The sequence below is a fragment of the Sorex araneus genome, chromosome X (assembly GCF_027595985.1).
Source record: "Sorex araneus isolate mSorAra2 chromosome X, mSorAra2.pri, whole genome shotgun sequence".
NCBI classification, from domain to species: Eukaryota; Metazoa; Chordata; class Mammalia; order Eulipotyphla; family Soricidae; genus Sorex; species Sorex araneus.
The window spans coordinates 350,779-364,155 of record NC_073313.1 but is presented as its reverse complement, the minus strand read 5'-3'; the positions used below and the strand labels follow the sequence as shown (position 1 = coordinate 364,155).

The 13,377-nt window shown below is 41.5% G+C and overlaps 1 protein-coding gene across 1 annotated transcript; it reads left to right on the top strand.

The window, feature by feature from the left end:
- The first annotated feature begins 5,655 nt into the window (after window positions 1-5,655).
- LOC129400076 (lipocalin Cav p 2.0101-like) lies at window positions 5,656-12,849 on the top strand. Its single transcript, XM_055122990.1, has 7 exons — window positions 5,656-5,758; window positions 6,480-6,622; window positions 8,088-8,161; window positions 10,197-10,307; window positions 11,604-11,708; window positions 11,900-11,929; window positions 12,668-12,849. The coding sequence occupies exons 1-6, from the start codon at window positions 5,699-5,701 to the stop codon at window positions 11,914-11,916; spliced, it is 510 nt and encodes a 169-aa protein (XP_054978965.1). The 5' UTR covers window positions 5,656-5,698; the 3' UTR covers window positions 11,917-11,929; window positions 12,668-12,849.
- The last annotated feature ends 528 nt before the right edge of the window (window positions 12,850-13,377 follow it).

Below are 13,377 nucleotides of genomic sequence, written 5' to 3'. Positions count from 1 at the left end.
TCCAGCCCCTTCCTTCCTTCAATCGTCCATGAGATAATGAAAACATTTTCCCCATCTTTCCTTTTCTCCATGTGTCTCTGAAACATCTAGTCACAGAGTGAGAATTGACAGAGTGAACAGTAACCCTATTTCCTTATGAAATGTGCCTGTGTCCACACTATCTAACCCAAGCATTGTGAACCCATTATTTCCTTCCTCCCTTTTTGTTTGTTGAATCACCATGTGGGCAATTATAAATCTTTCAGGCGTAAGCCTCAGTCACATAATGCTCGAACACCCATCCCTTCACCAGTGCACATATTGTACCACCAAGAACCAGAGTAAACCTCCCCCCTAGCCCAACAGCCACCCACCCCGCTTGTGTACCTGATAAATTTCACTTTACTTTTTTGTTTACTTTAATATCATTCAAACAAAATACTCACTATTATTGTTTGGAGCTTCCCCCCCAACAGAGTCAGACCTGCTGGAAAGAAAACATTTGATAATTTGTTTTCCATGGCTGAGAATGAAGAGATATGAAGTTGTGATTCCACAATAGCTGCCGCAAGGTTCTGGATTTCTGTATTTTAGTATTTTAGTAACTAAGTCCAGAGGGATAGCTAACAGAAGTGCATCATTGCTAGCTTGTACGTCTCTGCTACTTTACATTCCACATATGAGTGCGATCTTTCTATGTCTGTCTCTTTCTTTCTGACTCGTTTCACTCAACATGATACTTTCCATGCTGATCCATTTATATTCAAAATTCATGACTTCATGTTTTCGAACAGCTGCATAGTATTCCATTGTGTAGATATACCAAAGCTTTTTTAACATCTTTTTTAGTCATCTGCTTTAGGGCTCCCTGGTTTTTTCCATATTGTGGCTATTGGAAACAGTGCTGCAATGAATATAGAAATGTAGATATCATTTCTACTATACCTTTTTGCCTCTCTGGGGAATATTCCCAGGAGTGGTATTCAAATGGGAGCTCCTTTGTCTGTGATTTCCTTCTTCATCCTTGCTGCTTGCAGAATAGTGTCTCTATCCATGACGTCCATCATTCTAACTATGATATGTCTTGGGCTTTTCCTGTTAGGGTCTCTTTTAGCTGGCACCCTTCAGGCGCCTTGAATCTGGATGCCTGCATTCTCCAGCTCTGGGAACTTTTTAGCAATGATTTGTTTACTGTGGCTATTTCGTTGGGGTTGGTTCCCTGTCCTTCTGGTACTCCAATGATTCTAATGTTGTTCCTCTTGAAATCATCCCCTTGAACTCTGAGTCACCCTAGAGCAATTTTGAGGGCCCTTCCCATTGTTTGTTGTTGCCTCTAGGCTTCTTGCAGCTGATCATCAGCCCACTGATTCTGTCTTCCTCTGCAGTCATTGTATTGTTGAGGGCAGCCAAAGAGTTTTTTATTTCATCTAGCAATATCTTCATTTCTTTTTGTAGGTTTTTATTTTTGGTTTCCTTTCTTCCTGTATTTTCTTGGCTGTTTATTGTGCTGTTTCTGTCAGGTCCTCCTTTAAATTGTCAATCTTTCCATTGAGTTCACTGAACATCTTGAGGATTTCAATTCTGAGTTCTTTATCAGAGAGCTCAAGTTTGCAGGAAGTGCCTTTTGAGGTCTGGATTCCTTTCATCGTCCACTCCGTATGGTGTGTATTTGCGCTGTTTCTTCATGTTGTTGTGGTGGTATGGAAAAGGACCTTGAATATTAGTATCCCTCTTCCCTCTTGTTGCGAAAAAGGATTTTGGTTGGGCTCAGTCAATGGTGGTTGCCTTTTTATTTTCTCCTTGTAGAACATGGCCTCCCACTCAGATTTTCCTTTAATACTTATGTGAAGTGTTGTGTTGCATTGTCCTACTGTTTACGGGTATCTAGGATATTACTCTTTGACATGACATAGGTAAAGAAGGGTGAGATGTAACAACATATTGATGGGTTTAAGGAGAGTATCTGCAAGTGGAAAAGAGGCCCCGCCCTCTTTTTGCCTAGGCCACGCCTCCTTACCATTTGGCCACGCCCATTTCCCCACAACCTGACACAGAAGGCTGGGGTGCTGAGGGTCTGAGGAGCAGGATGGGATGCGGAAGGGTGGGTCTAGGGGATGTCACACACCTGTGCGGAAGTCAGAACGGCTGCCATGCTTGGGGGTGCAGAGTGGCCAGCAGTTTGGAGGGGAGGAGTGCTGGGGTACTCAGGGTCCAAGGAGCAAGCAGGGACGCAGAAGGGCAGGTTGAGGGGCCCCAATTTTTTTTATTGAATAACCATGTGGACAGTGGCAAAGCATTCAGGCTTAAGTCTCAGTTATACAATGCTCAAACCCCCATCCCTTCACCAGTGCCCGTGTTCCACCACCAGGAATCCCAGTATACCTCCCCCCTACCCCACCCACCGGCCTGTGTAGCTGATAATTTTCACTGTACTTTCTCTTTACTTTGATTACATTAAACATTTCCACGAAAAACTCACGATTATAGTTTTGAGTTTCCCCCTGTAAAGTCAGACCTGCAGTAAATGAAGCATTGGATAATTTGTTTTCCATTGCTGAGAATGAAGAGATATGAGGTCATGGCCACGGGGTTTGGGATTTACTTATTTTAGCATTCTAATAATTAAGTCCAAAGAAATTGCTGCCCTGGTTTCTCTCTCATCTCTCCCCAACTAGCAAGAATTGGGGGTAGTCAACACACCCTGTCCAACAATATCAACATAGCCAAAAAGCCCTTCCTGACTGCCCATCAGGCTCAAGGGCAGAAATCCCACCTAGAGGTGTTTCTGTTCTGCTGAGACCAATAACTTAATCAACATCTTAATGAACATCTTAATTCTACTCTTAATATGAGTAACTGTATATGGACACAGATATATTGAGCATTTTAGCATGACTCTCCTAGGGACATCTCATCATAGACTCAGACTCCAGTGCTCAGGTGGATTAATCATTCCTAACCCTAGAAGTTTAAATCTAGTAATTGCTTTTATTTTATTTATTTTATTTTGCTTTTTTGGGTCATACCTGGCAATGCACAGGGATTACTCCTGGCTCTGCACTCAAGAATCACTCCTGGCGGCGCTCAGAGGACCATATGGGATGCTGAGAACCGAACCCAGGTCGGCTGCATGCAAGGCAAACGCCCTCCCCGCTGTGCTATCGCTCCAGCCCCAGTTATCGCTTTTTGGATCATGACAGCATTTGTCCATGACCAGCTCTTAAGTTATAGTTAAGCATTATGGCACTTTGGCCAGGCCCATCTTGATGCCAGGGTAGCACATAGTTCACCGCTTGCCCTGGGTCAATCCAGTCCTCGTTGGGCCCCAGCTTTTTGGGTGCTAGGAAGTAAGGGCAGCTGAGGCTTAGGTCGAGAGAACAGATGGCCAGGAGGTAAATATCATTCCGAGTCAATTAACTCCCAGGTTGCAAAAGCTTAGCATTGACTGTCTTCTAGTTTCTATACAAAAAAAGGTCATTGCTCTAAAATAACCAAACAAAGGACTTAAGAGGAGGGGAAAACCAATATTTACAGGTCAACAGAACACAAAGAAGTTACAGGTAAACTCAGAGGAATGTGAGCACTGAGATGGGAGTAAACCAATAAACCTAAGCTCCCTGCTGCAAGGCTGAAAGGACAAACCAATCTTATCCTACACTCTATGGCCATGGAGAATCTGGAACTCACGTTCTCACCAACAGTGAAGAGAGAGAGTGTGTCAGGCTGATCAATAATAAAAATATTGGGGCTGGAGCAATAGCACAGAGGGAAGGGAGTTTGCCTCTCATGCGGCTGACCTGGGCTTGATTGCTAGCATCCCATAGGGTCCCCCTAGAACCGTCAGGGGTGATTTCTCAGTACATGAGCCAGGAGTAATCTCTGAAAATCGCTAGGTGTGACCAAAAAAGCAAATATATATATATATATATATATATACATATATATATGTATATATATATGTATATATATATATATATAAAGACTGTTGAGAAAAATGTTAGGAAAGCTAGGGTCTTTGGGAGAGGGATGGGGTCTATTGGGGTAGGCTTTCGGAGTCATGTGTATGATAAACCATTATGAAGAACATCCGAAGCTACTGATTCTCAATAAAAATAAGAAATTAAATTAAAGAAAAAGTAAAATAAATCTATACACATGTTAAGGCTGGTTTTAAAAACTATAGAGAGTATGTAGTGTAAAACTGTATAAGAACAAGTATATAGAGTATATATGTATTGGCTATTTACAAATATATTATATATATATACAGACAGAAAGAGTGAGAGAGAGAGACAGAGAGAGAGAGAGAAGGAGAATCAATTGCTATTTGAAGGTCATGTAATTTTCTCTAAGAGGATTATTAGATGAAAGATCAAGCTGTTGAGATAATCTCTTAGACAAATATTCTTTAACTTCCCCATGATGGAGAGACCAGAATGATCTCCCTGTATTATCTAATGTGTATGTGTGAGGAAATACCTACAGGTGAGACTCTCATCAGCCCAACCCCTAGACGTGTGTGGATGTTTCTGATGAGAAGAGAAGAGGAAGGCTTCTTTGTCAGCCCGGCACAGTACTGAAGACATGTGGGGACTTCGTGAAAGATAAAACATAGATTGCGATGGCCACCGCACACAGGGATTAAACAGGGGGCACAATGTTGAGAAATGATCTCAGAGCTCTGGGAGTTACAAGAGAACAAAATGCTAAAAATAAAAGAGAAATATTATTATCAATAAAGAGTGTTGCTCTCTGCGTTTGAATGAAGACTTTCATTGAAGAAGAACAATCAAGGTCATTATTCTACGGCAATGATCACGCACAAAAAATGATACGGTTTGCCTCCCTTCCAGTCCGAGGTCAATTCAATGAAAATTTCCTTCCCAATTGGCTACACCATCCTTGAAGGATCAATGATCCTTTCTCTCAGAATGACAATGGAAAACATGAGAGTGAAGAAAACCAAGATTACAAGGAGTAAAGTGGCAAAAGTATGCATGCCGCTATCATAAGACTAATAAGGAAGAACAAGAGCCGATGGTGTCTGCTTGGTTTCAACACCCATTAAAGAGAAACCCATGTAGAAAGATATCCGTCATCCTTCCTGCAAGCTTTTTAAGGATTGTGCATATTGACCTCCTGGAGATACAGTGAAGCAGATTTGTCCATGAAAAGACAGTGACTCATATTTAAGTAATGAAAGGTACTATACTCTTATGATGTTAATCCGCAGTTGATAGGATTAGACACACAATGCAGAAAATTATCAAAATTATAATTGCATCCAAGCAAGTTTTGAGTTTGGAAAATGCAGTTAAGTCTATCTGTGCCATGCAACCTAGGGTCAGAGTAGGAACACCGTTCTTGGAGTATTGGGCCCAGGTGGAACTCAGGATAATGAAGAAGAGAAATGAATGTCACTGCCCTTGAAGACGTGAATGTCCGTCTATCCTTTGTTCTGGCTTTGAATCTAAAGGTCAGCTGTCCACTCCAACTTAAGCTTCCCTTAAAACAAATGTCACTATGGCGTGACTGCTGTCTTGAACACCAAACAGATATTTCCATACACGTAAGCCTCCGTATTGGGTCACCTGGTCCACCATTGGTCGGTTCTGTGTCGGGTCCACAGAGCAGTGCTATAAAAAGCCGAACACCTTTGCAGTGCCTTCATCCTGCCTTTCCCACTTCTCTGCAAGAAGAACCCCAAGACATCGGCAAGATGAAACTTGTACTCCTGGCTCTGTTCGTGGCCGTGGCCTCTGCCAAATTGCACAAGAAGGTATCAGGGAAGAGCTGATCCGTGTTTGTGTGTGTGTGTGTTTGTGTATTCTGCACTCTACTTTGTATGGTATTTTTTATTTTTGTTGTGAAGGGCACACCTTGAAGTGATCAGGATTATTCCGGGCTCTGAGCTAAGGACTCACTGTTAGTGGAACTTAGGCTCCATCTGGGATGCCAGGGATTGAACCCAGGACATCCCAGTACTAGACAGGCACCCTAGCACTGTACTATCTCTCTAGCCTCGGTGCTGAACACTTGATACACATATTGATACATGGATCTGATCGCAATCAAACAATCTCTTTCATCTCTCTACATTATTCCCTCCAATCTGGAAGAAAGGGGGTTTCCATATATTTTCATTCGCAGTCAAAAGAAAGAGAAGCCGATGTTAATTTGCTGACATCCCGCATGTTTTTATGGTATATGAGTGAATACTATTTTTAATTTTTTTTCTATTACAAGAACCTGCGATTGTATACTTGAGAGTTTCCAATTCTTTTTTTTTTACAATTCTATAAATCTTCTTTCTATCTTATCAATCCTTGTTTCTGTTATTCTACCCAGTGAGCATTAGAGCACTACTTGGCTTGGTCCAATTAAACAATCTGCATTTTTTTCCCCAATGTGCAATGAAGTACAAGAATAGTTGAGGATGGGAGTTTATGAGAAAAGTGAAAAGTGTGATTATCCTTCTTCATTGGAACTTTTCTTTCCAGAACACAGGTGAGTGGCGTTTCTTCGCTGATTCTGCCGACAATAAAGAGAAGATTGAAGAAAATGGGCCACTCAGAGGCTTCTTGAGAGACGTCAATTGTAATGACAGACAATGTAATTCTGTTACCTTGACTTTCTGGATGATGTAAGTGACATTTCCGTGCATCTAAAGTCACAGTTTTCTTTTCTCTTTTCTTTCTTTTTTTTTCTTTTCTATTCTTTTCTTTTCCTTTTCTTTCCTTTTCTTTTCCTTTCCTTTCCTTTCCTTTCTTTTCTTTTCTTTTCTTTTCTTCTCTTTTCTTTTCTTTTCTTTTCTTTTCTTTTCTTTTCTTTTCTTTTCTTTTCTTTTCTTTTCTTTTCCTTTCCTTTCTTTTGTTGTCACACCCAGCATTGCACAGGGATTAGTCCTGGATCATGCACTCAGGAGTGACTCCTGGTGGTACTCAGGGTCCAGTTGGGATGCTGGGAAAAAAACTCGGGTTGGCAGCATGCAAGGCAAACGCCCTCCATGCTGTGCTATCACTCCAGCCCCAAGTCACAAACTTCTTCACTTCACGAACACATGTTGAGTCTTGCTCTTCCAGATGGAGTGTGGTTAGTGATTTGTCTGAATACTCAAGAATTTGAGTCTCTGAACTTGGTTCAGAGAAGTTCTCCAGTGGGTACCCTAAGTGTCCAGAATGTTCATCCATAAGCTGTTTAACTGCATTGTCAATGACAGAAAAAAATAATTAGGGACGAAGTTTTCCTTGAGAGTCTAAGGACCACGATATCATCGATTAGTCATTGTATTTCATGTCAGTTTGAAATATTTTAGAAACTCTATTTCATTTTTGATTTATACGCGGGTATAAAGGGTTATCCAGTGATATTTTTGATGATAGACTCAGTCCTAAATTAATGGTTCCATATATCAACTGTTGAATGTTTACGGAAAATATCTTTTTACCAAAAAAAATGTGAATCAGTAAATGACAAAAAAAAGTTCTGATCTGACCACTGAACAATCATTGCCCATTTTTTTGGTTAAAGATTACCACACATGATGAATGATATGTAGAACACTGATAACTGAATCATAGACATGCAGTGAGAGATAGTTCTCCCCAAGTGTGATGTTTCATCAGCAAACAGCAACCGAGTTATTGATGCGGAGAATCAAAGATCAGAGAGAAAAGTATGTATGTAAGAGAGAGAGAGAATTGAAAATCACTGTCAATTCGGCATATGCTGAATACTCATTGTGATGTTGGAAATACCTGAAATCAGGATAGATTACTAAAGTGCATATATGTCAGAGATCCTTCTGGATGTTCTTCCCCCACCTCTCTCTCTCTTTCTTTCTCCCTTTCTCTCTCTCTCTCTCTCTCTCTCTCTCTCTCTCTCTCTCTCTCTCTCTCTCTCTCTCTCTCTCTCTCTCTCTCTCTGACTCAATCCACTCAGCAGATCGAGTGTCCAGAAGTTTCTCCCTGGAATCGCGACTTGACGTCCTCTTGTCGCTGACTGATGTGTGTGTCCGTGCCATACTTTCTTCATCCAGCTATAGGCAGCGCTGCTGCCGTGGGAAGTATGGGAGGAATCACGGATCTTTTTCTTGATTTGGTTTTCAGAAACAATGGAGTGTGCGAAAAGGTCACCCTGGTCGGAAACAGAGCACCTGGTTCTGATCAATACACCACTGCTTGTGAGTCCATGTGCTTCCGGGATGAGGGACTAGTCTTTTATTTTCTTAATTTTTAATTATATTAAGTATCACTGTATCACTGTTATGCTGTTGTTTGTTTAATTACTCAAGCTGGCGCCAGTACCGTATCTATTACTCCCAACCCTGGGATCTTATATTAATTTATTTAATTTTAAATTTATTTATTATTTTTTTAAATTATTCCATCACCTGAGGGTACGGTTACAGATTCACACATTTTCGTGCTTGTGTTTCCCTCAGATAATGTTGGAGAACTGTCCCTCCACCAGTGTCCATTCTCAACCACCAATGACTCCAGAATGCCACCCACCCCAAAATACTTCCAGCCCCCTGCGCTGTGGCAGGGCATTCCCTTTTGTTCTCTCTCTCCTTTTGGGTGTTGTGGTTTGCAATAGGGGTATTGAGGGGCTACCGTGTTCAATCTCTAGTCTACTTCAACACGCATCTCCGTTCCCACTTCCCGAGCGGGATCTTCAACCACATTTTTCTTGGTGTTCCCTTTTCTATCTGAGTTGCCTTTTCCCCCAGCATGTGAGGCTGGCCTCCAGGCCGTGGAGCCAAACTCTTGGTACTTATCTCTACTAATCTTGGGTGTTAGTCTCCTACTCTGTTACTTTATATTCCACAGATGAGTGCAATGTCTTTCTATGTCTGTCCTTCTCTTTCTGACTCATTTAACTTAACATGATACTTTTCATGTTGATCCAATTATATGCAAAGTTCATGACTTCCTCTTTTCAAACAGCTGCAGAGTAATCCATTATATACATGTACCAAAGTTCCTTTAACCGGTCATCTGTTCATGGACACTCGGCTTTTTTCCAAATTCCGGCTGTTGTAAACAGTGTTGCGATGAACATGGAAGTGCAGATACCATTGAGACTATAGGTTTTTGCTTCTCTGGAATACATTTCCAACAGTGGTATTGCTGGGTCAAATGGGAGATCAATTTCTAATTTCTTGACAAGAGTCCATATGATTTTCCAAAAACAAGCCCTGAGATTTTAGCATCCTCTCCTTACTCATCTTTCCCAAAGATTTTAGGCTCTTTTAGGGTCAGGGGAATGAGAGCTATCGTGACTGTTTTTGGCATATCAAATATGTCACAGGGAGCTTGCCAGGCTCTGCCTGTGGTGGTGATATACTCTTGGTAGTATGTGGGGCTCTCTGAGAGGTGTCTGTATATAAACATACATATATATATATATATGTGTGTGTGTGTGTGTGTGTTTGTATATATATTTTTAAGTTCATGGGCTTTAAGTTCATTTGAAGATTTCTTGACCTCCTTATCCTCTATCCAGCCCCACCACAAATTATAAACACTACCGTAGGAAAAAGCCTCTCAGTTGGCAACAATTTAAATTTCCACGCAAGGTCAAAATAAGGGACAGTTTGATTTTCTATTTTCAAATGATGATAGTTGAACCTATTCTTCACTGTATTGCGTGCTTACCTTAGAGATGGATGACCCCAGATCTAATCTCGGCAATACAAATGGTCCCCTGAGAGTCATTACCTTTAATCCCTGAGCACCAGAACCTATAAAAAGCCCTAAGCACCACTGGCTATCGCCCAAAACCAAAAGAAAAAAAGTCTATTTATTTTAATACATTTATTGACCACACTATCCAATGGGATGGAGGGATTGCACAGCTGTAGGGTGTTTGCCTTTCACGCAGCTGACCCATGTTAGATTCCTCTGCCCCTCTTGGAGAGCCAAGCAAGCCATTGAGAGTATCACACCCACATGGCAGAGCCTGGCAAGCTACCCATGGCGTTTTTGATATGCCCCAAAACAGTCACAACAAATCTCATAATGGAGACGTTACTGGTGAGCAACTGGATGAAAATGATGTGACAAATCGATGAGCAATGGGATGACAGTGACAGTGACAAAATCTAATAATCCTTTAAAAGATTATGTATTGAAAAGTATTTTCACATAAGCTTGAGACACATGTGCCATTTCTCTCTCTCTCTCTCTCTCTCTCTCTCTCTCTCTCTTCTTCAGTTGAAGGACAAAATTACTTCACTTTCTGCGATCAATCCAAAAACGTGTTGGTCATCTGTATCCGGAACACCGATGAAACCGGAACCGTCACGAATATGGTTAAGGGTGCAGGTATGTCTCTCATTCTGAGTATAATCAGGGATTGTTTTGACACATAGACCTTACTTAAGGAAAGATTACATACATGCATTATAAAAAAAACGCCCACATTTTCTGGAGATTTGGAGTGTCCTTTAATCCAATGCCAGAATGCACTGTCCACTTACTGAAGTGATTGTATTTTCCCACTCAAGTACATCAAGTTTTGATTTTAGCAAATGAACATACCTGTGTTATGTAGTATCGTATGCAAAATCTATGATAGATCATGATATATTTATGAAAATGTACGAAAATCTACGATATATTTAGCACAAATACTTTATTGACTTGCAGTTGGCGGTGTGAGTTGAGTGTGAGTTGAATCTGCCCAGATGCCAAAAACATCAAACTCATTCCAATGCCCTGATACCGAGCAATTGGATTCACGCAATCAAACGGGATGGGGACTAGTGCAAAATTCCCAGATTTTTCTTTCCATGCCTGAAGTTTCCAGAATACTAGAAAGTGTAGCCGTCTGTAGAATGTAAGATTACAGGAATAGAATTTGGCAATTTTCTAAACTCCAGCTTCAACTCATTCTCTCGATGCTTATTTGAGAATTGGTACCTGATTTGCAGGCTGGAGAGATAGCACAGGGAGAAGGGCGTTTGCCTTGCATGCGGTCGACCCGGGTTCTATCCCTTTGTCCCTCTTGGAGAGCCCGGCAAGCGACCGAGAGTATATTGCTCACATAGCAAAGCCTGGCAAGATCCACATTGCATATTTGATATGCCAAAAACAGTCAGAACAAGTCTCACCATGGAGACGTGACAGGTGCCCGCTGGAGCAAATTGATGAGCAACAGAATGACAGTGACACAGTGACAGTGGTTTCCAGGAAAGAATAAAATAGGTGACAGATACTTTTCAGCTCCAAAATTTCACCAGGCCAGCATACAGTAAGACTGTGTAGGGAGTTTAGTGGCAGGGGCCACCCTGCCAATAATTGAGTGTGAAACGTTCAGGACAGTACAGTTTTGGTTGCCTTTGTGTCGTGATGTGAAATACCCCAGGCTCTGCTCCTGGGACCTGTGAAATGCTGCTATGCTCACTTAGTCTCCTCCTTGAGATCTCTGTCAGCAATGACTCACCTGTTGGGGCCCAGGGGAGAGGCTTGGGGAGGGAGTGATGTTGTATCCAAGAAAATGGTCAGCCTGGAGAAGACGGGGCCATCTGTCCGTCTTTATAAGGGTGTCACTATCCCGTTTTGAGTGTTGGGATGCATTCTAATGACTGTCTTCCTTCCCTTCTTTTCTGCCCATTGCAGTAAGACCTGGCTATGAACCCACTGACGCCGATCGCAAAATGTACGAAAACTTGGTTAAGGAACACGGTATTCCCCTAGAAAACATCATACGTTACCAATCTGAAGGTAAATTCATTATTTGCTCTTCTCGGGTATAAAAGTGGCCATCATGAAATTTTATCCAGGAAAACTTCTTTGCTAAGTTTCCCTTGGACACCTGGGTTCTGAAAAAAATAAAGTTTTTGACCAGTGCAGTGGTTAGAAATGTTGAAAGTATCAGCTCTTGTTTTGAACGCTCTATTCATTGTCTTCCACAGATACCTGCCCTCAGTAAGAACGCCAGTTGGGTGAGTGATGACCTGGTATCTCCTGATATTTTAAGAGGTCAGGATGTCTTTGGGGGGGGGTTGTTTCAAAACTCAGACACAGCTCTTCTGATGAAAGGGTGGGCAAGGGCGTTGATATAGACACGTGCACGAGTGTGGGTTTAAATCGTGCTCCACGCTCACCATAGGGTGGGATCCTATATTTTGAGCACAAAAGTTTTTCCAAATTGATGAAGCATTGAACTCTGAATGAGGATTTACCCCGTGAATACTAGTGACCGCAAACTATAATGCAAACGCTTCTATAATGGTCATGAGATATAAGGAAGTCTCATGGGTCCAGTTTGGTGTGTGGTCGACATTGTGTTGCATATTCTGTGCACCGCATTTGGTCCTTGAGCATAGCCAAGGGAGGTCCAGTTACTCCTAGCTCCCAGAAATAGTTTAGAAAAGAAGCCCTGTAGGTTATACACTTGCAGATTTCAATTCCCTATGTCCTACAGCCATGAACACATTTCTACCTTACTTTCTTGATGTAAGACCTCATAGAAGATCATTTACAGCTACATGTATCATATCTGTGAAGTTCTTACCCTGAATATCACAGATTAAGCTTCATGCAACAAATTCTACAGTAACATTTCTCTTTCAGATGACATTGATAACTGCCTCTCCCCTTCCCAAAACTGATTAGCTTGATGGAACCATTTGGAACCAACTCAAGATGTTTTTTTTTAATTAATGTTTTTATTTTTGTAGACATCTCCAAATCGTGATGACAGAACGCAGCAGCATCTCAGATACCCGAATCACGAGTCAAATTGTAATTCCTTCTTTCCCACTATCATCTTGACCTCAGCCCATGTTTTTCTCTTTCTTTGTTTCCCACACGCTGATGTATCCCATTCAATGCCTAAATTAATAAACTGATTATTCTATGCACAAAACTGTGTATGATGCAAAGACTCTATTTGTAAAGCACAGAAATACCTACTTGGACGTGAGGACTCAAGCAATGAGGTCTCTATTGAAATTGCAATTCGGTCCTGGTAGGCAAAAGCAATCCTTTTTTGTAGTGTCTTTGGCAGCGGGGTGGGAAATAAGATAAGCTATTTGCGGAACATATTTTTGCAACTTATTAACTAGATTACTAATTGATTGGATTTCCCATGCACGTCACTTGACTGATAAGAGAAAGTGATGAGACCATATCTCAAGTCTATTTCTTCTGACTTCCCAGGTAATGATTGAACGTGTGTCCAACACTGCGTGAGTGAGCAGCATTAGCTGTCTGGTAGGAGAGAGAAGGGTAGGATATAACACCAGACAACATGATGTGGCCAATGTCGTAATTTAGAGGAATTTCTACTCTCTAAACATTTTCAGTTGTAATCAGAGTGATAGAACAGTGCATATGGCATTTTGTCTTGCACGTGGCAGTCCCGGGTTCGATCCCCGGCATCCCATGT